The sequence below is a fragment of the Nannospalax galili genome, unplaced genomic scaffold (assembly GCF_000622305.1).
Source record: "Nannospalax galili isolate Female #2095 unplaced genomic scaffold, S.galili_v1.0 scaffold485, whole genome shotgun sequence".
Lineage (NCBI taxonomy): Eukaryota > Metazoa > Chordata > Mammalia > Rodentia > Spalacidae > Nannospalax > Nannospalax galili.
Window position 1 is genome coordinate 2,596,024 of NW_008354534.1, and position 27,796 is coordinate 2,623,819.

Here is a 27,796-nt window from a genome sequence, read left to right on the forward strand (position 1 = left end):
CTATATCCTTGGAGTAGGAAGCTCAGTCATATTGGTGAAATGACCCACTAACAGTAAGTGTCGTGGCTGGTGACAGAGCCATGCAGCCCCAAGCCTTCCCTGAGATCTCTTCTTGTGCTATTGTTTTATAAATTACACTTATTAATACATACCAACTGCACATAGTAATGGGCTTCACGGTGACTTTCCATGCAGAGATTATGTTTTTTAATCTGCTATTGGATGTACTCAGTTTTAATATTCAGGAAAAAGTTTGCTATCCACATTGAAACTTTTCTCCCCAAGAAAATTACCTAGTAAAACTGGTGCTCCAGAAAGACAGTTCTCTTTAGCCCTCGGTTGTACAGGGTTCACACTGTTGTACATCTGTCCATCCCATAATGCACACATTCTATTCACAATCCAGCCAGCGAGTGGACTACTGAGGATCCAACCCAATTTTTACATGGCCTTAAGGGGTGAATATAGAGCCAGTACCCTGATGGCAAATGTGCTTTATCCTTTGAACCAACTCCAATTGATTAGTTCTGGTTGCCTACAGTGCTGTCTTAAGAAACCATCTGTAGTGTATTTGGGGCTCAGCTGGGAAGAGTGCTGGGATTGATTAGCAATGTCTATCATGGGCTCTGGAGGAACATCTTGCCCTATATTTGTCATTTTCTGATTTTAACATGTCTTTAACTCCTCTGTGTTCTCTTCCTGTGCAAAATGGTTATAATCCTAAAAAGTGCCTCCAAGTATAAACAGGAAGAGCAGGTATATTCCACTTTAAGAAAACTTAGCATAGAGAATGCAAATTGGCCAAATGTATAAATCTGGAGCCAATTATTTCCATTACAGAAAAGATTCCATGAAAGGTTCCTTTAAATAGCAAGCTCCCCTACTGCATTAAAATGATGATTCAATTTACAAAAATTCACTTTGCACGCAACTCTCCAAGACCTCGTCTGTAGACTTAGCAAGCCACACCTGATGTTTTTAAAGCCTTGTTTCAGCACTGATCAAGGTGGCTGCCACCAAGTACCTCCAGTCCCCCAGTAACTCCACTTCCCTCAGCCTTCCTCTCTTCCTATCCCAGGGTGTTGAACACACAATCTGGGTGGTGATCAACAGCTACTGGCTCCCACCCGACAGGGCTGCATTTCATTAGTGGGTTAGCTGATTGCTCTGAGGGTGTTTATGTGTGGGTGTGGCTGAACAAGTCCATGCCCTCTGTGCACTGTGGATGCAGATGGGAATACATAAGCCATTACCTCCCTTTCAGCCTAACCTAAATTCATTCCTGCTGTGAGAGTTCTAGGGGAAGGTTCCAGTGACTTGGTGGATATGGCTGGCCTTTTGGTAGTATCTGCCCTGAATTCTGGTTCACAGCCTCTTTTGCATCAAAAACTTACCCAGGCTCCAAACCTGAGTCCTACTCTCCAGATACGGAACCCTTGTCTTCTGCAGCTTAGAAAGCCCCAAATAGGTTTCTGATTTAGAAAATTAAATAGAATCTGATTCTTGTGGCAAGCTAAGAAATTCTCAACCAACAGGCACTCCCATTAAATATGTAACACACACATCTAAAAGTACCACCGATCTAGCATGCGCTTGAATTACAGAGACATCCAGTACCCTTTGGGTAAGACCACCAGCCTCTTCCCAGGGACTCAAACTTGGACTGTTTTTCAGTTGTCCCCCAAGCTCCTTAGAATGCCTATTGGCACACATGTTGGGATTCCTGTTGCTCTGCAAAAGCAGCTTAATCCACGGAAGAGTGCCTGAAAGAGGTGGAATCTGCCCTCTCTGTACATGGCCTCCCCCACATGGGTCCAGGGTCAGAACTTTTCAGTCACAGGATACAAGTATCATCTCTATTTCATCTGTGGTGTTTAAAACATTGCAACATAAATTTATTCCCATGAATATTTTTTTTACAGACACATTTTTTTTTCCTTTCTCCTTTTGGGGAAACAACATGGGACAGGAGCAGTGAACCTAGCAGGCGGTCTCTGACATGCTTTCTGCCTCAGTGATCAGTCCTCTGGCATGGGAGCTCTCAAGCTGGTGATCTATCCATCAGCTCTTTGCCTCCTGCCATCTTCTCAGACTCACCAGTTGACACCAAGGGTCTCCCTTGGTACCGGGCAGTGATAGCTGCATAGGCGCAGCCATAGATAGCAGCTGCCAACATCATGAGACACACAATCCCACATACCACCCCCGTAATGACCACAGTAGCCACGGCGCGGCGCAGATTGACAGGCCTTGGCTTGGGTTTGACTTCACATTCCGAGGGATTTCGTGACCCTGAGTTATTCTCGGGAGACTTCAGGGCCTCTTCACTGGGAGAACCAGGCTGCTCATTCAGTGAGGGAGGCAGAGGACAGGGCTGGTACAGCTCATGGGGGATAGAGAGGAGATCCTTTCCATTCCAAGGCTCAGGCACCCCACAGACAACACCATCCGTTACTCCCCCTGCAAAAAGCAAAAGCAAAGGATGGTGATAGAGCTTTGATAGAACTGAGTTCCAAAGTCTTCAGCCTACAATGACTTGGGCAGGTGGAATTTATCAAATGTCTTGTTTTGTCTTTTCTGGAGTCAAAGAATTAAGCAACCATGTTTATGATTTCAGGATTTCTAAATTGGCTAAATGCTAAAAAAAAAAAAAGCCACATAATAAATGGGCAGTTACTTATGACCAAAAATTCATTAGAAACCAAGTTACCATGACATTATGAAGGAAAGAGGACAGTGTAGCACATGCTGACGAGGAGGGGCCTGTGGGGCCGAACGTCGAGGGCACCGTGGCCTCCAGGATTCTTGCTGTCCATTCCCCTGGTGAACGCCACCACACAAGAAATTTTTACTGCCAGATTCTCATCGAAAATCAAAGACAGCATCAAACAAATGTTCATTGTTGTGCTGCTGTGTCTTAATTACAAAGACCCTGACCAGCGCTCATCAGTGAGGACAAAGGGAGAAGGGGAAATGGTATTTTCAGAGTTTGCAGAGCTGAGGACTTGACAGTACCATTTGCTTAGTTCCTGGGGTTTAGGTATAAGTCACCAATCTCCTTGGGCCTCAAAACATTTACTACTCTGAGTACCAAGCATTCCCAAGGGTTTCCAAATGTGGTTTCCATTGAGTGTAAGGTGACTATTTATCTGGGGTGTGTAGGCCTCGGGGGCTTTGGTGGTCTGTTATCTTCTAGAAAGTGTCCTGGATGCAGGCTCTTCATCCCGGCCTGTTTGACCACTGGCATATCATCTGATGGCAGGAAAATGAACTTCTCAAAGCTTCCTGCCTTCAAAACATTTGTATCTGACTTGACAGGACTGTTAGGTACGATTAGGTAAGTCCTTACCCTCCTCTCATGGGGAATTCTTTTAGAATTCAAACAGATCATAAGTAGACAATTCAACACACAAACTCAGCTCTTCAATACACGTCTCGCTCTACTTCTTTCTCTCTGGAGTGTCCTAGAGCCAGGGCAATGGCAGCAAAGCTCTCTGATTGGGCAGGACCCCCAGGACGTGTGGCTTGGATCTCCCAGACAGCCCTAAACACCTCTCCAGGGGAGGGTGACATGCCCCCTTAGCAAAGTCAGATTGTAGATTCTCAATACATGTGATAGGGGAATTGTAAAATTAACTCCAGCAAAGAACATATGGCTGTCAGAACTTCAAAGTTATTGGCACATGCTATTATACAATAGTTGAGAGTTTGACGTGTGCCCATCCATTCTACATAATCTTCCAAGACAAGTCCTATGTGCCTAATAAGTAGCTAGAGCCATTCCACAGAGCAAGGGCTGCCACATAGCCCAGAACACCAGGGTTGGTAGCAGTGGCAGAATTCAACCCATGACCTTTATGCTGCTACTGCCTAAAACTGAGTGACTCAGCACCAGAGTGTCCGAGATACCTCCTGGCTTCTTGAGCAATCCCTCCAGTCATGAATCTCAACGTTAGAGCAAAAAGATCAAAGAGGGATTTCCCGAGCCACTGATGTTCATGAAGCCAGAGGTGCAAAGTAGGAACTCCAGCTGAAGGTGCCACCAGTGCTGAGGTGAAGGGCTCTGGCTATGGGGAACTCTGCCTTCCCCTGCACTGGCCATGGCGGCCTCTACTAGGGGCTGTGCTGAAAGGCTGAAGGCTAGAGAGACAAAGCACACTGAGACTTCTCCCAGGGGAAGAAAGCTGCCTGCGGGGGCCCAGGCAACTCTGTTGGCCAAGTTCACCTAGGCTGGGATACACTGTGTGTATTCACTCCAGATTTCAGTCTTGCTCCAGATCTCTTTCACATTCTCCAGCACTAGACTAAGATTTACTACAGCCAGACTCAAAGCAAAAGCCAGGCCCAGTATGGATGCTGGGACGTGGCAGGAAGGCAGAGGCTATCTCTGCAAGGTCTCGGGGGCCACCTGTATAGCTATGTCTTCATCCAGGATCCACCCCTCCCACACCACCATCTCAGGGACTGAGATCATGGAGACAAATCTGCTGATTGCAGCGTGAGGGTCCCTCTCCTCTCTGGATGTAGATAAGCTGAGTGGCCAGAAACTCTGGCTCCAAAGCACTCAGTGTCCCCAGCCTGACACACTGGTAGCCCTTCACCTCTGTCTTGGAGGAGATCTTAGTTTTTCATATTACTTAGCTGTGCAACTCTGGGAAGTTCCTTAATCATACTGGGCTTCTGCCAGCATTCCTGGAAGTGGGAGAGGATTAATAATGAAATTCACTTCTCAAGATAGCTCTGAGGACTCTGGGGGATAAAGTCTGTCAAGTATGTAGCATGATTCCATTGTACTTTGCTCAGACTACATGTTTCATAGTTAGTCATGAGAAGGAAAATGAGGACTTTGCAGGTGAGTAGAGGGTGATCATCTCCCATCCTTGGTGTATGTTTGTGTCTGGGATACCCTGTTCATTCACCAGAGCATATCTTTCTGCTTTTAGGTCCATGGAAAACTACATTTTCCAATTCTTTGGGGATCAGTTTGTGGCTGTATGATTGAGTTTTAGCCAGTAGAAGCAAGAATGTCATTTCCAGGGCATAAGATGTCCAACTTGGTCTGCCGTGCGCTGTGTTCCCTTTGGGTCACGGTGACTTTAGGGGTCGTGTGATAGAGTCAGCATCCACACATGTGAGAGGGGGCTGTGTCTACAGGTGGCTGAATGGGATGCAGGCCCTACTCCAATACTCCAGTCTGAGTGAGCAACAAACTTGTGCACAGATGACCAAGGTCAGAGTTGTCTGTTATTGTAATCATTGTGTCCGACTAATACCATCAGTGTTTGCATCTTAATTTCCTCTTAAGCAGCATATCCAAAAGCAGGCTGCCTCCCGTGTATTGAGGATTCTTTTTTTCACTAGGTATCATGGTACCCCAGATCATGGTACCCTAATTTGACTTTGACCTTCTTCTGCAAAATGCTGTTATCTGTGTTCGAGAGGCTCTACCATAAAAAAGGAGAGGTGAGCTGCATTGCTGGATCCAGGGGCTAGCATGAGCCTCAGCACTGCCTGCTCCTGTCTGGTGACACTGAGCACTATACTGAAAGGCTTTCATTGACCCAGGTGTTTGGCTGAGTAAGGGAACTTGATCCACTTCCACATTACCACTGATGTCCTGGGAGATATATGGAGAGATGACTCAGTGGTTAAGAGCACTGGCTGCTCTTGCAGAAGACCTGGGTTTAGTTCCCAGTTCTTTGATGAAAACACTGTTTCTATAATGGTCTGGTTTATGCCTATGACTGAACCCAGAAAACAGCAGCTCTAGCTACTTCTGCTTCAGATGTGACTGGTTTTATTTTTGGCTTTCAGGATATTACCAAGTTACATGGCTGTTATTGTGGGTTACCTTTAACACTGACTGTTTGATGATGTTACCTTGTTGAGATACCCCCTAATTTGATGTTCTGTGTTTGAACTGGTGCTGTATCTAACCCTTATCCCTCAGAGGCTGTGGATTCCTTCATTCACATCCATGGCTCTTGGTTCTTCCTGAGCAAAGGGCTCAAGGCTACAACTACCAACAGCTTCCCTGGGAGGTGTGATAGGCATTTCAAACAGGTCCCCTGATGAGTTCTCAGTTGGATGCTTCTCCACACACCCTCCCACCACCCCCACTGCCTCTGCTAAAGGCATCACCATTTACATGGCTATTCCCATAGGGTAAAATAAAATAGAATTCTCACAATTTCCCTCTGTTGCTCTCAGTTCTCCCACTCTGGCCCATCAGCACTTTCTATCAGTTCGGTATCTGGTATCTCCCACAGTCTCTGACTTGTCATTGCCCTGATTTAGGCCGCCAGTGTGTCTTTCTCTGTTCACTGAGATCACTTCCCTCTTCATTTCTCTGGTTCCTCTTCAGCTCTGCAAGCATCAGCAAGGTGACACTTTACAGGGAGGACAAGAACCCCCTCAGAGCTGCCCACCTCACTTAGAATAAAATCTAGACAGAGCACCTGTTTGCTTGGGGCAGCAGGCCTGTGCCCTGGGACCTGCTCTGCCTTATCTCCACTCTCTCACTGCCCTCCTGTCTCTGACCAAGCCAGGCTTGCTGTTCCTGTTGGCTCTCTTCACAGTTCTCCCGCCTCCCTGTCTTAGTACTGCTGGCTGAGCCACACATGTATTCATCTTCTATAGTATCCGTGTCTACCCATCCAGTGTAACCCCTAGGATGATAGGGATTTTCTGTTCACTGCCACTTTCTCTAGGCTTAGAATAGTGCCTAGAACATCAAAAGCATTCCAGTAGAGGAATGAAAACATGATGCTCCGAGAAGCATTGTAGGGACAGGAAAGAACATAAGCCTCAACAACTACAGTTCTTATTTTCATCTCTGCTTTTGCTGTGTGACCTTGGGCAAGTTACTGAGCTTCTCTGGGCTTCTGTTTCCCATTGCTAACCGAGGTCATCAAGCTTTTGTCTTAAAGGCAAGATAGTAAATGTTGTGTGGTATACTGTAGACTCTCAGTCACAGCTACTCAACCTCACCCTGACAGTATAAAGCAGTCACTCAGAGCATAATGAATGGGTATGGCTGTATTCAAATAATGCATTATTTAGAAGCATGAAAGCAGGCTGAACTTGGTCTACAGCCAAAGTCACTGCAGATTCACCCCTGAGTGATTTCTGAAGTCCCACATCTCTAATATTTTGGGATCTCTTGCTTAGATTTGGGCATCTGGTTGAAGAAATAGTAACTTCAGAGAGAGGTCATTGGTACCCAATTTCAATTAATACTAGTATTTGCTAAGCAAAAGGCATTGTCTTAGGGAAGATTTTATTTATTTCTTTATTTATATTTATTTTTTTGCCTGAGTGCATTGCCTGTGTGTATGAAAGTGCACCCATGTTGTGCAATGTCCACGGAGCTCAGAAGAGGGCATCGGAGTCCTTGGAGCTGGAATTATGGATGGTTGTTACCTGCCATGTGAGTGCTGAGAACCAAACCCAGGTCCTCTGTAAGAGCAACCAGTGCTCTTAACTGCTGAGCCATTTCTCCAGTCCCCTTAGGGAAGATTATAACTGTCAAATGAGTAAAAGTGAACAAGAGGGAAATTGCCTCAAAGAGTAGGAGCAATATTCCCTGACTGGTTCACACTTGGAGATTGTGGGTGGAGCTGCTTTGGGGTCTGGTTCTCAGATAGGACTCTGTGTCCTCTGCATGTATGCTGTTTCCAATGAGCATAAATACCTGAACAGAAACTCCCTCAATGGTCACTTGCCTCCTTTACCTGAAGTGGCATCCGTTTGAAGATGCCCAAAAGCCTACAGCTTCTCCTTGTCCCCTTCTCCACTCTCTGCTGCTGGGAAAGATGGAAGAGGTCCACCCGAGGCTGGTGACACACAGAAGGGGGTTCCAAAGACACCTTACTGACCTTCAAAGGTGAATCTCTCCAGCCAGAGTTTCAGGCCGAGCAAGTGGCAGTTGCATTTCCATGGGTTGTCCTTAAGAAGTACCAGCTTCAGCCTCGGCATAGACTCCAGAAGAGCCCGTTTCAAGTGTGGAAGGTGATTCTGCTGCACGTTCAACACCGTCAGGTTCTCCCAAGGTTCATCCAGGGATGTGGGGAGGCAGCTTAGGCTGTTAGATGACACATCCAGTTCCCTGAGCCTGGGCAGGGCATGGGCAAGATTGCTTTCCAGGGAAAGCAGGGAGTTCTGGCTTAGGTTTAAAACTTGCAAGTGCCAAAGTCCGTAGAAGGCATTGGAGGCTACATTGGAAAGAGAGTTGTTAGACAGATTTAAAGTGGTGAGTAGTGGTATGGACCTGAATGCCAGAGCAGGAAGCCAATGGATCCGGTTATCTTGTAAGAACAGCGTTAGTGTCCACGGGGGCAGGTCAGAAGGGGTCTCAGCCAGTCCCCGGCCACTGCAGTCCACAGAGTTTGAAGATGGGTGACAGAAGCATTTCTCAGGGCAGCTGCCCACACCCTGGAGCAGGACACTCACACTGGAAAGCAGCAGCAGAGCACCTAGGAGGAACAGAAGTACGTGCAGTAGACGCCGGTGTGAGAGTAGGAGTCAGCGTCAGCCGGGGGACTCACGGGCAGTGTGGCGCTGACCAGGTAATGCCTTGCACCCACCTAGTGAGGCACTCCAGCCCTTCACCTTCTTAGCAAAATTGCCAAGTACAGCCATGTCAATAACTCCAGCTAGCGCTGAGCTTGCATTGTCAGCAGCCTTGGAGAAGAGACTTCCGGTGTGCCTGGTATCAATCCATAGAAGACTGACATCATAGGGAAAGGTGGGGCAGGGGAGTCATTCTGGAAACATGTTCTTTTGTAGGGCACAGTCAAATTATAAGGAATCCGACAGGTAGAAGGGTGAGAGAGGGCCTTATGTTCACATTCTTGGAAGGATTATTCCAGAGGAGGGAAGATCAATAGAGTTTTGTATGGTGATAGAACTATTTGGTACCAGTTCTCCAACAGGGAAGTCACTAGCCACCTGTTGTTGCTGAGCATCCCGAATGTGACTGCTACAACCAGCAGGCGGATTTTCGATTCAGGTTTAGTTTAAATTCATTTAAATTTAAATCAGACTGCTGCTGACTGAACTGAACAGGGCAGGCCCTGCAGATGGATTTTCATTTTACCAGTGTGATCCCATCTCTGATGATCAGCTATGCTTTTTTTTTTTTGTTGGAGTCACTGGGGAAGTTTTGACAGATGCTGGTACCTGGGCCTCTCCCAAAGGTTCTGATTTTATTATTCTGGCTGTGACCTGGATGCCTGAAGAGGCCCCTAGGTGCGGTCTTGGTGTAAGTCACACTAACAATGGCCCATACAACTTAGAACCTTGCAAATGTCATGCTGCAATTAAGTTAGAATATTCTAACTGGAAAACAATTACTGTGAAACTATTTACATTCTCATAGAATTATAAGCTATGCTTTTTTATTTTGAGGATTTAAAACTGACAAACTGACCCAGAACAAAGCATTATAAATAATATAATAAGCCACCAGGTTCCTATGGCAGATGTGCCAGAGACTCACAGGCATCACGTTCCCTTTGCCCCTTCTCTTTTCACTCGGTACAGCCACGCCCGAGGGAAGCAGGTAGGCTTCCTTTGATCAGTGCCCAAGTTCTGCTTTTCCTAACAGGAGTCCCTTCCCCACACTATATCTCCACAGATGAGTTTAAAACGATAATTACTGGGCTGGAGAGATGACTCAGCAGCTAAGAGCACTGACTGCTCTTGCAAAGGACCTGGGTTCGATTCCTGGCACCCACATGGTGGCTAACGACCATCCATAACTCCAGTTCCAGGGGATCTGATGCCCTCTTCTGACCTCTGAGAGCACTGCGTGACACAGGCGTAACTACCTACATGCAAGCAATACACTCATACACATTTTTTAAAAAAGATAATTACTTACTGGGATTACAGGCATGTCTGCATATGCCTAGTGTTTTTAATTAACTCTTTTAAGTTTTGAGAATTTCATGTCTGAGTATTGTCTTTGCATTACTCCCACTCTGTCCCTGCCAACTCCTCCCATGCCCCGACTCCCTCTCAGTTCCTTATCCTCTTCTTTGTTCATTACTGTTCCATACATTTATAAACACACACACACACACACACACACACACACTGCACTGAGTCCCTTTAGTGGTGCTTTAGGGGCACCCCTGTGCAGCCGTGTTAGGACTGTCCGTTTGGGATTAGACAACCTCTCAGGGAGCTCGTCCTTAGAGAAAACGGATTCTCCCTCCCTCAGCCTCCATTGATTGCCTGTAGCTCTTCATCTTGAGGTGGGACACAGTGACATTCCCCCGTCCATCTTGGCATAGTTAGTCAACAGATTTTGTCACTGGGCAGATTTCACTAGACTACAATACTGTCCACACCCAGTGTTTTGTAGTGCTGGGGACCACTCAGGGCTTTGTGCATGCTAGGATAGGCAAGCAGCCTTCCAGCTGAGCTTCATCCTCAGCCTTCTTGATGCATCTGTTCATTCATTCATTCATTCATTCATTCATTCACTCACTTTGAGTTTTTGAGACAGAGTCTCCCTATAGCCACAACTGGTGTGTAACTCCCTGTGTAGTCCAGGCTGGCCTCGATCTTACAGAGCTCTGCCTGCCTTTACCTCTGCTCCCGAGTATTGGGATTAAAGCCATGCACCACCACACCTGGGTTCTTGATGCTTTTAAATAAGTGATATCAGAGTCAAAACTTTCAGGACATTTCCAACTTGTATTGAAATGGGCACAGGGTTTATTAGCTGAATATTATTTTGAGACTATGGAGTTACTGAAAGATTTTAAAGGTACCGTCAAGTACTGTAATTCCTTTCACTGAGTCTACCACCCATCATTTCTAGAGTTGTGGAATATATTGGGGACTTGTTTGGGGTGTGGGTTTGGAGAGAGAATAGTTAACATTCCTTCTTGTTGTTTCTGGGATTGCTAGCATTGATCACTGGCATAGAAACATGTTATACAGAGGTGCATGAAGAGCAATATTTAGTACAACAGCAAATGACCATGTAGCTTGCATTAGGGGGCAGGGATCACCCGCATTGCTTCGTTGATGTGAATCCACCCTCATGGCCTTGCCAATGTGGTGGTTTTGTTTTCACCATTTTACAGGAAGGGAGCAGAGGCATGGAAAGGCTAAATCACATCCCAGAGTTATCACTTACTATTCTGCCAAATACTTGAAGTGGGGGGAGGAGGGGAAGAAGGGAGGGCAGGGGGGAGGGCGGGAGAGAGAGAGAGAGAGAGAGAGAACACTGGGGTGGAGAGTTGCACAATGGTATGCTAGTTTCACCAATTCCACATAACCATCAGCATGTCCTGTATTCTGCTTTCTGTTCTGTTTAGTCAAAACTATGTACCCACATGGATATAATGCAAAGAAATAATAATAATAAAACAAATAATAAAGATGTATGCATAGAAAGCATATGTACTCCTTTTAATTGCTACAGTGTACTCCCTGGTGTAGCCATGGCAAAATTATTGTATCCATTCACCCTTTTCTTAGGTGCATCTCAGCTGCCATGGGTTCCCATCCCTTATCACAAATGTTTCTGCAAAAAACTTCCTTGCCCAATGCTTCATAGCTGTGCAGAAATGTGGGCAAGGGTTCCCCAGAATCAAGGAGGGTTTCATTGTAAGCCTCAGATAATTTAAATGTTCTTCGAGACGGCTAGATCACTCTTCAAAGATGCTTTTTCCCTCCCTTTTTCCCTCTAGAGATTTGAATTTCAAAATATGGCAAACATCTGTCAAGGGCATTTTGTTCCACTGGTAGAGGAATTCACGAGGCCACATGATGATACTGAAGACTGAAAATAGTTATCTACTCATTCTGAAAGCTCTTGAGGAGAAGCTAATGGTTGGTTGGTTGGTTGGTTTGGTTGGTTGGGGCCTCAGTTAGGGAAAAATACAATGTGGTGGTCAGATGCAGTATACCTTGATTTCTCTGTTCTTCATCTTGGCTTCTGGCTTATAGTGCCCCAGCCCTGGAGGGCAGACAAGTTAGGAGCTTTGGAAAGAGATGCTGCTTGCTTTGATTTAGTTCAAGAGACATGCCTTCCCAAAACATAGACTACAGCCCTTCTTTTTCCTTTCTATGATTTTTCAAATATCTAAATGACTCCTTTCAAAGCTCAAATGTCTTCCCATTAGAAATGACCCAACACCCTCCTTGTGGCCTGGGTCTCAAGGATTAATTAGCTGCAGGAAATCAATTTGCAAATCACAGGGTATGTTTCTCACCCCCATCCACTCATCTGTTAATGAAGGGATGTATTCCTGAGATGGAATTCAATTCCTTCATCCTTTCTCCCCCTCCCCAAAACTTTCCCAGAGGGAATAATATATGAACTCCAACTCTAGGCATCATGTTGTCTATGAAATGGCCCGTGACATACCAACTGCATGTCCACACCATGGCTGCACACATTTGTCTCCAGCCCCTTTCCCCTGCGCCTGGTGTGCTGAAAACATCCATCTTCCCATTGAGAGGTATTTTTACATCTGTCCAATCTTTTAAGAAAGACAGCTTGAAAATTGATTTCTCACAGACACTTCCCTGAGGAATACCCCTCCCTCACTCTGTGGGTGATTCTGGGGGTGGGAAAATGGAATTCATTCCAGCTCACCTTTCATGGTTCCCTCTTCAAGTTGAGCACCCTCATCAAACACGTAGCCCACTGTGTGTGTTCACAGATCAACACACCGAGGCCATGGCAAACTTGGAAGCTAGCTTTCCGTTTACTTTTCTCGAATCCAGTGTGGGCTTTTCACTGAGTCAGAAGAGGCAGAAAACAGTTGTTGCTTTCAGTAGACCACATATTTAAGCAGCCTGTTCCCTTGTCTCCATCTGCTGTGGTCCGTTTTCATAAGAGGATCTTTTGATTGTGTTCTGTCTCCTTTCTCAAAGTGTCGGCCTCCCTGGGATCTTCCCTGCCTCTCCCATTCAGACAGCAAGCCACATAAAGAATGTTTGTCAGCCCTCGGTGAACAGCTGTAGCATTCAAACATGACCCCAATGGCCCGGCCTTTTTGATTATTTAATCTGCTTGAAGTCCAGGGCACCAAAATAAAACAGCCTTCTTAATCCGGCTGTGGCTTCTGCATTCTGTTGACTTATTAACCATGCTGTGTTAACTCTCGCTGGGTGTTTGTGAGGAGGGGGGCACTGACACAGATCCCCAGTCTTGGGGTCTAGCAACAGAGCCAGTAGAATGTGTAATAGGAGGACAAATTGGCCTGCTGGAGGCTGACACTGTCTTCATAGTGTATTTCTCCGGCCATGGAGGGTGCCCTCAGCCTACATCCTTAGAGATTAGCTGTGTTGACAGATCTCCATGCCCTGAAATTCATAGCCATGGTTCCCTCAGTGGACATTGTAATCCCTTCTCCTCAGTGTACAAGTACATTTCGGGCTGCTTGCTTGCCCACTCCACGCCCCCCAGTTGAACTGACCTTCTGGCCAGCATGAAATATTTCTGTCTTTCAGCGTTTCTCCAGTGTTGTGGTTCAGACCCTTTCCTCCTTGTTTTCAGATAGAAAACAGTAAAACTCCTTCTGTGAACATTGGGCACCATGAACTTGACTGTTCACAAACAGAAAGTGCTAAGACTTCCCCAGTGGGGACTGGAACGAAGTCCCAGTGTACAAATCCCTATCATTGGCCGAGGTGGGGTTTTAAGGCCCAAAGTGACCCTTCTTCAGCACTCTGGAATGTTCCACAGGCTTTCCACGGCTGCTCAGGTGAAAACCTCACTTTTTATTGAGGTGACATAAAGTGAACGCTGACCTCAAGAATCAAGAAGTATGATTGAACAATTGACTGTGGTCTCAGGAGTCAGAGAGGTCTGGATTGGAGTTACCCTCCCAGAGGCCTAGCTCACAAGAGGGTAATGGAAGTCCTTTTTCTTTTTTTTGAGATTGAGCCAAAGATTAAATCAAGCTACTTGTCATGGCCAGAGTCTCTTCATGAAGACACAATGATCCATGAGAAGGCTTCCAGGGCTTCTGAGCAGCTAACATCGGAAGACCACCAGGGAGAAGACTGTTCTCTCATGCCACTGTGGGCTACTGAGGACGGAAGGAATCCCTCATGCATAGGATTCCTTCCTCATCTTCCTCCTCTTCCTCCTGCTCCTCTTCTTCTTGTCTTCTAGAGACAGGGTCTCCCCATGGTCCCAGCTGTCCTGGAACTCACTGTGTAGACCAGGCTGGCCTTGATCTCATAGAAATCCACCTGTCTCTGCCTCCCAAGTGCTGGGATTAAAAGTGTGCGCCAACACGCCTGGCTGATTCTTCTAAATAGCCTGTACATTGGTGACATTTTTCTCCTTTGAACAACCCCCTTTCCACATCACCAAATCTAATATACTTACCCTGCCATTTCTGGAATGTCCACGTCATCCAGCCTGCCTCTTCCTGCCCATCTCTTCTGCACTTTTTGCACCACAGTTGTGGTCCACTTAGGATGAGCCATTTCAATTTTAGTGAAAATTAAACGGTTCCTCTTTCTCCTTTCCTTCCTTTCCTCCTTTCTTCCAGAATAGCTGTTTTCAAGTGTATACAATGTAATAATAATGATTTCTTGATGACACATGCCCACCAGTGGTCCACCTAAACCCTCATTCATCAAAGATGATCATGGTTACATGTGACCTTCACATACCCCCTAACAACTAACACATTACATATCTGCTGTATGCCTCTGTCTTTTCCAGGGATTAGAAGACATTTTTTTGAAAGACAATAGAATACTTTAGATATTGGCCATTCAGTGTCTATGAGACAGTCCAGCTTACAAATCTGCATGGACATACGTACTTATGCGCCAGCACAAGTTCCTTTATGAAAACTGGTCGTCCAGGAATGGCTTGGGCCAAGATCTGTGGTTTGCAAACCCTGTTCTACCCAAACCTTATTGAGTCATGTTGCCATTTCCCCACTATGCCTCCTGCCACTCATCCCCAACTCTCACCACCAAGCCTGACATATCTACTATCCTCTTTCCTCATGCTTTAAACAAAAGGATCTGGTAGTCGTTAGGCCCTAGTTATGTCAAAACCTTGTCGTTCTGGTCAGAAGGCATTCGTAAGCTTAAAATGTACTGTGCTTGCACCTTAGTTGGGCTGGAGTAGACTTAGAATGTGTGTGTTGCTTTGAGTCATTGTGGAGCTATTAAATCGTGTCATGCAGGTACCAACTTAAGTCTGGCTCTTGGATTCAGAAGCCTAAAAAGAAACATGGACAGCACAGTTGGCCTTGGGAGGCCAGGACACATACAGGGAACTTGAGAGGATCCAGGACATGTTTAGTTATAATCAGGCTGTGTGGCTAATGGAAGTCTCACCTTCATGCAGCATTTACCCCAGTGCTGGGTGGTCTTGGAGTCTCTGAGCCCAGCTTCCCACTTGTAGAATTCTAGGAGATGGAAGTTCCGTGTGGTAAGTGTATTCCATAGATCTGGTGGAGCTAACAGGAGAGGCATCTCCTGTTCCCAGTGCATGTTCTTAGATCTCCAAGAGACTGAGCTGGCTGTTCTCACTGAAAACACGAATGCCCTGGGAACACAGAGAACCTCAGCAGTGGATGGGTTCCTGGGAGCAGCTGCTTGACGCTTGGGCTCTGTTTGTTCCTGCTGACTCTCACAGGCAACTCAAAGCTGGGCCAGAGCACACATGGCGTGTGGAAGGCTCCAGGACACGTTGAAGGACTTTGGATGCAAAGACTGATTGATTTATTCCATCTGACCTCAGCCAAGAGAACAAAGCGAGGGTGCGTGACCTGCATACTAATGCCTACAGCGACTTTCCCACCCCTTCCTGGGCCAGATCCAAGAGGTGGCAAGACAACGCTGTATGTGAAGGGCAGCCCAGGAGGGATTCCGAAAATCAGTGCAAGGCTAGTCAACTCCCTGGGAATCAGCCTGTGCTGCATGGAACTCTTAAACTGAGAGCTAGTAGAACCTCAGTTTCCCCAGTGGGAATATACTTCCGGTTCACCTCAGAGTACCATTGTACTTACTGTCATAGTGAGCTTTCAAGAATGCCCTACCTTCCAAGACACATTCTTTTCCTCATTTAAAGTCAGAATGTTTCCTAACATAAATTGGTAGAGTTAACATTTCACTTCCTTCCAAAAATAAATCAACAACCATTATTGAGTCTCAAAATTGATGATGTTTGGAAATCCACCATGTAACAATTCTTTCTTCCAGGCAGTATTAGACAGCTATTTAAAAAGACTAAGTTAGAACTAATTATAGCCATCTGGGAGGAGATTTATAATAAATTATTAAGTGAAGTAAAGCAATTTGTAATGGGAATATGTATTGAATAATCCTATTCATGTTGCAAAAAAAAATTTAAAGGTGGAAGAATTATCCTGACCCATGTGTTCAGGTTTGTCTGAGGATGTTCAGGAAGAGCTGGAAAGCTCATTACCCAACTGGCAATGCTGATAATTAGGTGGGGAGAGAAGTAGTTTAAGACAAGAGAAAAATCACTTTCTCTATCTTTCTGTATATACTGAACTCAAAAAAAAAAAAAAAACACGTTTTATGTCTACAATTAAAACTATGAAGGAAAAGAACTGACTTTGGGTAACTAATGAATAGAAGCACATTTTACTTACTAGAAAATTGAGATAGCCTGCCTGCTGGTCGCTAACTGAACTGTGTGTATGTGAAGCCTGCCTAGAGGTGCCTGTATCTGACCTCTAGCTCACTTCCTTTCATACCCCATATGTAGCATTTCTTCTGTACCAAGGGGCTCTGCTCGCATGAGGCCTGAAGACACATCTGAGTCTTTCTTCCAGTTTGCATGTCTACTTCAGTAAACTCTTGGCAAAGTGATCCTCCATCCCTGTCAGTGGGCTTCCATCCAGAGCATGTGCTACAGGGACCTGATGCCTGGGGCACGTAGCCAGGCCCTGGGGCAGGTAGCCAGGCCCTGGGACAGCTGCAGCCCAGGAGAGTGGAGAGGAGGCTCTAGCTCCCCATAGGCAGGTTGCAATTTCATTTGGCTCTGGAGGCAGCTTGGCATTTGAAGGCATGAGAAGAGTGAAACTCTTTCCCTAGAACGTCTGGATGACCAGATAAAACCAGGTGTAAAGTGCACATCAGCTGTGTGAAAAAGTTCAATCTTATTTCCTCCCTTCTCCCTCCCTGCCTTCCTTCCTCCCTCCCTCCCTCCCGCCTCCATCTTTCCTTCCTTCCTCTCTCCCTCCCTTCCTTCCTTCCTTCCTTCCTTCCTTCCTTCCTTCCTTCCTTCCTTCCTTCCTTCCCTTCCTTCCTTCCTCCCTCCCTCCCTCCCTTCCTTCCTTCCTTCCTTCCTTCCTCCCTCTCTCCCTCCTTCCCTCCTTTCCTCCCTCCCTCCCTTCCCCCCTCCCTTCCTTTCCCTCCCTCTCCCCTCTCTCTTTTCCCCCTCTCTCCCTCTCTCCTTCTCCCTCCCTCCCTCCCTCCTCCTTTCTCTGGAGCTCTTTACTATTCAACTCAATGATCCATACAGCAGGAGAACTAGAAATACATTTTTAATGAAAATCCTACTGATCATTTCTTTCTTGCATACAGTGGGTCAGATATTGGTACAGATTCCTGTCAGATAGTCATATTTGTTATTATAACAAACAATCCCCAGGTCTCAGTGGCTTGCTGCAGCAGCAGCTTATATATCATTGCCCTGTCATAGTCTAATGGACATTGAAAGAACATTGGGCTCCATGCAGTTGTCCAGGGACCCAGGTTCCCCATCTAGTCCCTGGACTCTCCTCCTACATCTCAGAGTCCTTTCTATCAGTTGGCTGATGGGGAAAGAAAATGAGCATGTGGCCTAGGCTAGGTCTGGAAAGGGTACTTACCATAGAAATAAATTGCATGACCATTTCTAGCGTCAGGGAAGGCTGGGGAATGTTTTCTGTGGAAGAGGGAACACCTCATTGGAAGATCATTGACAGCCTCTGTTCCACATTGTACTTGCAACTCATTGGGCTGGAGAGATGGCTCAGTGCTTGAGAGCACCATCTGCTTTTGCAGAGGACTGAGATTCTATTTCCAATTTCCAGCACCCACATAGTGGCTAACAATCATCCATCAGGATCCAGGGGAATCCAACACTTTTTTCTGACTCCGGGGACATTGCACAACACGGGTGCACTTACGCACACATGTAGGCAATACACTCATACACATAAAATGAAAATAGTAAATGAAATATTTTTAAAAAGATGACAACTGCCCAGTCTCTGCTTCAGGTGCCTTTCCTCAGCCATCATGTTCACAGCATCCACACCCCAGGCTCATCCTGTAAATGTCAAATGAAGAAACGACAGTTCTGATTTAATGTGAATTGTTCTCATAGGCTCATGTATTTGAACACTTAGTCCGTAATCACTTGTGCTATATTATTAAGTTATGAACCTTTAGCAGGTGGACTCTCTCTGAAGGAAGTCAATCAACATGGGCCAGCTTTGGGGTTTTAAAGCTACTTCCTGTCTGCTCTCTGCTTCCTGACTTTGGACACAATTTGACCTCAGGCCTCATGCTCCTGCTGCCATACTTACTCTGCCAAGACGTTCTGTATCCCTTTGTCCTATGAGCTGAAATATTCCTTCCCGCCCTAAGGTGTTTGATGCTTCCTCAAAAAACTTAACTAGTACAATGGTGTCACTACTAATAGTATTTTGTTATTGATGAAAAAGCTGAAAACGAAAGCACAGAGAGGTTAAGTCACTTGCCCCAGGTCTCCAGCTTACTTATGGCTAACATTTGGTCCAGCAGTCAGAGAACCTACAATAATGTTTGTTGGTCAGTTTTTGAGACAGGGCCTCACTCTTAACCCAGGCTGGCCTCCGACTTACAGAGGTCTTCCTGCCTCAGTTCCTCTTCGCATCTATCCATTCTTTTGACCGCAAGTTGCAGATTGAATTATGTCTAAATGCTACATCAGGAGAGAAGAACCCAGGTTCCTTTGGGGAGTTCACAATAGAATTGAGGCCACCGTATAGTTTCTCTAGGGAGAAGGTGGGGTTATGTGTTCAGCCTCCTGGTTTCTCCTGTTCTTAGGATAAGGTGAAACTCAGAATCAAGAGATACACCAAGAGTCATTCTGTTTAAAATCCTTGTTGTAGGTCCCACGTTGCCTGATAAGATAGAGGATTAAGGGGCCTGCACTCAAGTGAGGGAATCAGTGGGCATTAAACACATGACCCATCCTCCCAAAACCTAGGGAAGACAGTGGCCACATGTTTGTGCCTGTTCTTCAGAAGCTACTTTTCCTAGTAGTGAGCTAGATACTGCCGGGTCTAGAAAAGACCCAGCATGCCGGATCTTGACGAGTTGGTGGGGTGCTCTTTAGCGTTCCTTGTTGGTTACATCAGAGTTGACATACCTTGAACCTGTTGTCCATGGGAAATCTGCTTGTGAATGAAGCAGGGCTGTCCAGACACAGTCCAACTCTACAGAAAGGGAATGAACTCTTTATTTTTTTATTTTATGTATATGAGTATATTGCCTGCATGTATATAAATGCACCTGTGCCATGCAGTGCCTGCAGAGGCCAGAGAGGGCATTGGATCTCCTGGAACTGGAGTTATGGACGGTTGTTGGCCACCGTGTGGGTGCTGGGAATTGAACCTGGGTCCTCTACAAATGCAGCCAGTGCTTTCAGTTGCTAAGCCATCTCTCCAGCCCTGGAACCAATTGTTGGAAGAAACTGTTGGGAAGTTGAGCGGCAGCAGAGACTGAATCAGGGGCACATTCTCTGTGCACTGTGAGGGTTAGAGAAAACACTGACCCTCCAGCCTAGTGTCTCCCTAAACATGACCTTCCAGCCCTTTTCCTGTATGCAAGATGTTTGTGAAGGTAAAGATGCAACTCAGATAAGTGTGATTAGAGGTAATTAGTGACTTCATGTGTCTCGCCAGTAAACACGGGCAGATGCTGGTGGACATAAGGCTAATGAAAGAACTGAAAAGATCAAGGCACATGGCCACCGAGGAAGCCCGGCCCAGGCCTCACACCGACACATTGTTTCACTTAGGTCTTTTCATTGGCTACCTTTGTCCCTGCCCCAAGAATATAAATTGGAATCAAATTCATGTTCATGTTTGATTGCTTACTCATGTTACACATAAAACTGATGCTTTATGTAGGTCTTCTTGTGGATTTTTATTGGCTTTTGTACTTTTATTACAACATGATAGTTGGGTTTCTGTGATAGATTATGTTTCATATTTTTCAGCTGGAGCTCAGTGTGTGTATGTGACGCAATCTTGAATCATGTCTTATGTTTTTAAGATTTCACTGTACATCAGCTCTTTGGGACACAGAGTTGAAAATGTCCTGGGAAACAGCTTTCTTGAGGAAGATTTCCATTCTAACCCACCAATCGCACATTGTGAACTTAACAAGTCCTTTTTGTTATTCTAACTTCATCTACCTTACCATTTAATTTCATCACAGTGGCCCTAGCCGGGTGTGGTAGCAGACGTGTCATCCAAGCACTCAGTCCCTGCTGAAGCCGGAGGACAAGAGCTCAAGTCCATGTGTTTTGAGACCTTGTCTCAAAATGGAAAACAAAACCAGGGACCGGAGAGGTGGCTCAGCAATTACGAGCATGCGCTGCTCTTGCAGAAGACCCAACTTCAGTTCTCAGGCCCCACATCAGGTGGCTCACAACTGCCTGTACCTCCAGGTCCAGGGCATCCAGCACCATCTTCTGGCCTCCACAGGCACTGCATGTACATAGTGCACATAAATTCATGCAGGCACACATACATATACATGAATAACAACAAAGTAATTAAAAGAAATAAGTAAAATAGAAATTCAAATTAAAGAAAACAAAGCCAGACAACACCCAGTTAAAACCTCGAATTCTAAATGAAACCCCCTGACCCCAAATTCTGCTTCCAACATCTACTGGTCCTGTGACCCTACATGTGTTATCTAATCTCTCCAGTCTCCAATCTTGGCATCTGAACCCAATTCACAGATTTTTGGAGAGGGTTAAATTATTGTTTTTAATATATGAGTCTTAGTAAAACATATGTTGGCATGTAGCAATGCACATGAGCTAGTGTCGTCACTATTGTGACAAGTACCAACTAGACACTCAGCCTGTATCTACTGAGGAATATGCTTAGAGCCAAAGCAAGTTCAGGCCAAATGATATTTTGCCAATGGGTGGAGTTTACTGTTTTGAGGGATTAGAAAGCAGGTGTGTTTGCCTAGAATTCCTTGCAGTCTGTGCTGGTTTGTGCCCTACACAGCTTCACTGGTCATCAAAGTAGCTCCACAGAGGCAACCTGCTGTTCGTGTCATGCAGATCTACCCAGTGGGACATTTGGTAGCAAAATGAAGGTCCTACCTCCATCCAGGCTCATATAGTACAACTTGCCATTCTGCTGCACCAGCAGTGACTATGCCCTTTCATCTAATTCAGGAATCCCGCATCAGGCCATCTACTGTGACCATGAGCTGCTCTCTGTTAATGTTTCCCTACAGTCTCTCCCCCAGTCATCCTTGGTCCTGCTCAGTCCCTAGGAGGCCCTTTTCCCCATCCCTGCTTAATTAGAGAAAGCATAGAGTCATCTCCCAGAGCCATTTGCCTTTCATCATGCAGCATGACTATCAGAGTCTGGAGGTTGGTAGGAGTGGAAACATTTGTGTTCAACAAGCAGCCTCCTTCACGTGTTGTCAATGTTTCATTTGTGGGGCTTCCAATTTCTCAGGAGGGTGAAAACATCCTTACATGAAAGTCCAAGAGACTTGTTCTGGATCCTTTGTTGTCTATGATTTCTTTGTTAGGCTTTGTGTTTGGGGATATACAGACTTCAGATCATGCAACAGCAAAATAAATGGAGCACAGACCAGACAGCCGCTGCAGTCACACAAGTGCATGTCAAGTACAGCCAGGAAGCATGCTAGAAACAGGGGGTGCATGGCGTTTTAAGGATGAGGTCAGAGAGTTTGATGTGGGAGGCTGGGCGGGCATCTTTGTGAATATTCTACATAGGCTGACTTCTCAGAAGGGAGGGGTAGGGACAAGGGTCCTTGCATGTAAAGACATGGTATGTGTTGGGCAGAAAGGCAAGAGAGAGGCCTGGGGACTGTGCTCATGATGAGCACAGGGCGAGGGAAGGGCCAAGGCACACACCGTTAAAGACTCTGAATCTGGCTGTAGGCTACCACTCCATCTTCCACTTCATTGTCAACTTAGAAGAGTTTTCTTTCTCTCCCATACACACATTTGTATGAATGCTCCTGCTTGGTATTTTGATCAGGATCGGAGCCCTGCAGGGTACTTGGGCCAGTGCTAACACTTTACTAGTGGCAACTTTAAGCAACTCCCTAGCTAGCGTATATTAGTGTGAGCCCTACAGATCTTAGTGTGGACATAGTAACAAACAGAGCAAGAGGTGTGCGTATTGATATCACAGAACTACCTGCCTTGTGGGCTCTTCAAGTACTCACTTAACAGCACCAGGGGGCAGCCATGGCCCCAGACAATCCGGGCAGGCATGATCAGTCTGACTCTGGTACTTTGTTATGTACCAGCAGTCATCCCCGTACTCTGTCTTTAGCACTTGCAAATCTAGCTAGGCTTAATGTCCCTAAAGTCTATAATATAAAGCCAAGTGTCACATTGCTGAGGCCTGCAAGCAGCTAACTAGAGTCACTTAGCCCCACACCGAACTCTGAGTCTTGATAGAAACGTGGTGTCTTTTTGTTCTCATGAACACGGTCACTTTTTTTGTAGCAATGGAAAATTCTTCTTTTTTTTTTTTTCTTTAAAAATTGCCCCTAAGTGAGAGACACAATTTGGGGGCATGTTGCCAAAGAAGGAAAGCTGTACTCTGGGCATTTAAACAGTAAATTCAAGACTTGCTAGAAACGTGACTCCAGAAATGCCTGGGTAGAGCTCCCTGTCTTTGATTTTGAATTTGGGGGCACATGGATTATACTCATGATTGCCAGGGGAGGCTCTGGTTGGCAGAACTGGGTGACCCTCCTGGGTGTCATCGTCTTGAAGGTCACCCAGCTCACCATGTCCCTCATCCTGAAAAATGAGATGGTCTCAGCAGAAAGTGATCTGAAAGGATAAAGAATGTGAGACAATGGACTGGCACCAAGAGCATGTGAGGAAGCCAGATCCCACTCGGGGCAATGGGACAGTCCTTTGCAGTCAACCCTTTGCTTAGTTCTGTCTGAGAACTCAGTTCGCTCTGACCGAGTGGTGAACCCCTAACTTCTCAGTCTCACAGAGCATATCTCCCACACAGCTATACGTGGAGGCTATCATGTCACTCTTCAATGATGCTGGAAACAACTATTATCGATCACATCTTACAGGAGAAAAGTCAAGTCTTCATTAGACTCGCAGATCTGAGATTTATATACAGCACAGCTAGGTCTTTGGCTCGCATCTGCCTGAATCCTGGGCCTTTATGCCATTGTATTCCTGTTTTATTCTTTTATGCCATCCTTTCCCCTTGTATCCAGGGAACAGCAAAAGAAGGGCCCTAAAAGAAACCTAGGTCTAAATAAAGCAGGCTTGATAGAAATCCTCAGCCCATGCAGGGCAACCACCCTTGCCGGCCTCCATGGACTTCACTTTTGGTTCTGCAGCCACAGCGGGGAGAGGAGGACTGCTGTTGTAGCAATGGGGACAGTGTTCCAGGACCAGCGGTGAGAAAAGGGGGCACTAGTGCAGGGCATTAGCGCTAATGTGATCCCGTCTCATGTGGTGTTATCAGTCAGATCTTGGACACATTGGTCATGGCTGCTCCCCTGTTCAGAAGCTGCCCCACAGACTGACCCGGTCTCCGTCACTGGCCAGGAAGGAGAGAACTCCCTTTGATCTACAGACAGTAGCAAGAAAAGCAAGGCATTTATGGCTTTCTGCCCCTCTACCCCAATGATTGTTTGGATAAGCCTAGGGTAAAAGCCCCTTGGACAACTTGGGCATCCAGACTTCTGTAGTGTATACCCTGGAAGGGAGCAGAAGTAGAGAGGCTGTGTCCTTCACATGGAGTAATTTGTCTTCCTGTGGCGGGACAGATGCCAGTCCTCCAATCAGAGCAGATAAGTTTCTCAAAAAGAGGGACAGAAGAGAGACAAGATGAAGCTGGCCCTACAGTCATCCCACTGGGCAACAGACATCTGCGGACAGGAAGCCCCACAGTGATGCTGCAGCGTCCCACTCTCCATCTATGGCCTTGCATCCCAGAAAAATGAGTTTACCTAGAGTTAACTTACATGTGCAGAGTTTCAAAGGTAAGAGGTCGCTCTGTGGGGCTATCGCTGTTTTCTACTTATTCTTTGGAAAAGCAGGTTTTTGACTCAAACAATTCTGAGTAAGGAACGTTACGTCTTTTAAAATCATATTTGGTTTCCCTGTGGTACAATATACTTTCATGTCTTAAAACACAGTTCAGCCCACTCAAATTACTGCCTCAGTGACTAATGTTGTAAAATTAAACTATTCCTTGCTGATATTTTATTAAGCTTCACCAGTGTTTCAAGATGCAGACGTCTCACAGAGCTTGGGCCATGTGTTTTATACACTGTTGGGGAGTGAACTTTGACCCCAGTCCATAAGCCCTTCCCCCGTCTATATAGTATAGCATTTTCAAAAGCTTTGCTTCACAGTTCTACCAAATTGACTACTATTGGAAATAAATATTCTGGGCTGTGTAAAGCCTAAAAAAATGTCAAACAAACAAATATACATGGTTTTGTCAGCCTGAGTGGGTGGCTCAGTGGGGAAGAACACTTGCTGTGCAACCATAAGGACCTAAGTTCAGAACACCAGCATTCATATAAAAGCCTGTAACCCCAGCAGTGCCAAGGGTGATGGGGTGACAATCAGAAAGATCTGCAGCTTGCTGGGCAGTCAGCCTTGCTGGAAAAGCTTTCTACCAAGTTGCCTTGGGCATGGTATTTTATCACAGCAACAGAAAAGGAACAGAAGGTGAGCTTCAGGTTCACTGAGAGACACTGTCTCAAGGGAATAGGGTGGAGAGTAATAGAGAAGGACACCCCATTGTCCTCTGGCCTCTGTATGCACCCACACAGGCACATATAGCACACACTCATACACAGCACACACTCATACACAGCACACACTCATACACAGCACACACTCATACACAGGCATGTACACACAGCACACACTCATACACAGCACACACTCATACTCAGGCACATACACACAGCACACACTCATATACAGCACACACTCATACACAGGCACGTACACACAGCACACACTCATACACAGCACACACTCATACACCAACACATGAATTCAAAAGAGAAAAATTGCTTTACTAAAAGCCCCGTTCCTTCAATGTTACATTTGTATTTCTTGTTCGTGATGTTATTGAGAGTTTTTGTGGAGGAAAAGGGGGACTTCTTATGGTGGACTTTATTCTGAATCCCACATGCAAAATGGTGACATGTGTTTATGCACAATGAGTTCACCTCCCTCACAGGAGCCAAAGGCATCTGTGTGTTTGCATCCCGAGAAACAAACGGATACAGCCGTACATGCCAATCCTCTTAACAAGACTAACTTTGTCATTTAATAAGGGAGATTATTCCATAGATTTAAAACCAGTTAACACATTTAAAACTTGATAAGACAAGGCAATCCTCGTATGTTTCCCGTTCTCCAGTGATTAAAGCAAATCGAAGGCTGGGCTGGGGAGGTTTTCCATGGAATGAGCAATGCCACGAATGTTTCTCCTGGTAATGCAATTAGGAAATATTGGCCCCAGTTAATGTAACTTAAACAAAACATGTTGTCCTCCTCAAACTTGTTCAAGTTGTTAAACAGGCAAAGCCTTGTCCAAAAAGTTAAAAAACAGGGGCATATAGTGTTTCCATGGAAACTCTGTTAAAATACTGATTTGTGGATATGATCATAATCAGACCCATAATCTAATATGACTGAATTAAATGAAAAAGAATCTCAGTTATGAAGTAAGCCCCTTGTGTAAGAGCATTCTTACACATGCAGAAACATATGGATCCTGACGGACACTCTTTTTCCAGACTCCGTGTTGGTGCAGGATGGAGTGCGGAGACTCCAGGGCTGTCTGCTGTTCCTTCCCCCACCCTCCAATTCACTGGTCCTCATTTTAGAATGCTGGGATTATGTGGGGGAGTGGTAAATAAAGTCTTGATGACATTTGGGTTTTTCAATATCTAACTTCGCTCCCCACACAACTCCCCATATTGTTTTCATTGTCTTTTTTGACAACAGAAGATAACCCATAATATTTAATGGCTTGTGGGATGGTACAAGGTTAAGTTTTATGAAGGTAATAATTCCTTCGGGCCAATGGGATCTTGGTAGCATTCTAATCATGAGGTATCTGATACATGCCCTTGACCTCTGGGGGAATGGATGCTAGGCCAAAGGGCTGGGGTTTGAAACAAGACGGTTCAACATCATGCATTTTACCCCTCCATGCCCCACAGTTCTGCTACTCACTTTGTGCCCGTCAAGGTGTCTGGGTTAGAGTGAAGATGGAGACTGCTCATTGTGTGACTAACTTCAGCCTGATGAACTAGCAAGGGCAACTGTCCCTCAGCAAATCCAGTTGATTTATTTGGAAATCATCCTGCCGAGCCACAATCACAGGTGGTATTCATGAGATTAGTTTCTTTGGCATAAATGCATCTTTGATCAAGTATAAACTTCAGATAGAGTATACCAAGTGATTGTCTACAAGAGCCAGGCTATCATTTGTACCTATAGTCCTGACACCCCAGAGCATGCATTGAAAGACTGTACTCTGGCTGAGACCCACCTTCTGGACAGGTGAAGTCAGAGAAACCTCAGAGTCAGACTCTGACCCAAAGGATAAGGATGGATGTTCCCGGTAGGTTTGCTCATTAACCCTCCACTGTAGCTGTCCCCGGGTATGCACACCTGCACACTGGGCACAAGGGCAGGAATCAGCAAAGAAGGAAACAGGTTCAGGCTGGCAGGATCTCGGTGCCTGCCAGGAGTTTGAGTCTCTTGATTATTTTCACCTCTTAATGTTTCTCTTTCTAATTGACTTTGCCTCATTGCCAAGCAGGAGCATGGTTTACAAAAGTTAAGTAGGCCTAGAGAAGCTTGCAAAGAAAACAAGTATGCTCTGCCCCACCACTTCCCTGTGGTCTCCCTTCCTGCCCACCACTTCCCCGTGGTCTCCCTTCCTGCCTGCCACTTCCCTGTGGTCTCCCTTCTTGCCCACCACTTCCCCGTGGTCTCCCTTCCTGCCCACCACTTCCCCGTGGTCTCCCTTCCTCCCCCCCACTCCCCTGGGGTCTCCCTTCCCGCCCCACTTCCCTGTGATCTCCCTTCCTGCCCGCCACTTCCCTGTGGTCTCCCTTCGTGCCCCTCTCCCCCGTGGTCCCCCTCCCGCCCCACTTCCCTGTGATCTCCCTTCCTGCCCGCCACTTCCCTGTGGTCTCCCTTCGTGCCCCTCTCCCCCGTGGTCCCCCTTCCTGCCCACCACTTCCCCGTGGTCCCCCTTCCTGCCCACCACTTCCCCGTGGTCTCCCTTCCTGCCCACCACTTCCCCGTGGTCCCCCTTCCTGCCCACCACTTCCCCGTGGTCCCCCTTCCTGCCCACCACTTCCCCGTGGTCTCCCTTCCTGCCCACCACTTCCCTGTGGTCTCCCTTCCTGCCCCACTTCCCTGTGGTCTCCCTTCCTGCCCCACTTCCCCGTGGTCTCCCTTCCTGCCCCACTTCCCCGTGGTCTCCCTTCCTGCCCCACTTCCCCGTGGTCTCCCTTCCTGCCCCCCTTCCCC

The 27,796-nt window shown here is 46.2% G+C and overlaps 2 protein-coding genes across 5 annotated transcripts in view; one reads left to right on the forward strand and one right to left on the reverse strand.

Moving 5' to 3' along the window:
* Cacna2d3 (calcium voltage-gated channel auxiliary subunit alpha2delta 3) overlaps positions 1 to 27,796 on the forward strand; it is a 918,594-nt gene that overhangs the window by 770,768 nt on the left and 120,030 nt on the right. The window lies entirely within an intron of this gene.
* On the reverse strand, positions 1,963 to 12,677 carry Lrtm1 (leucine rich repeats and transmembrane domains 1). The gene is made up of 3 exons (XM_029555394.1): positions 12,620 to 12,677; positions 7,878 to 8,474; positions 1,963 to 2,460 (listed from the first exon to the last, which is right to left on the reverse strand). Exons 1-3 carry the CDS (start codon positions 12,624 to 12,626, stop codon positions 2,042 to 2,044), a joined length of 1,023 nt encoding a protein of 340 aa, XP_029411254.1. The 5' UTR covers positions 12,627 to 12,677; the 3' UTR covers positions 1,963 to 2,041.

Coding starts and splice junctions, on each gene's coding strand:
- Lrtm1 (XM_029555394.1), bottom strand. Junction 2,461..7,877: donor GGAGAGATTCACCTTTGAAG/GTCAGTAAGGTG, acceptor TGCTTTTTGCAG/GGGGAGTAACGGATGGTGTT.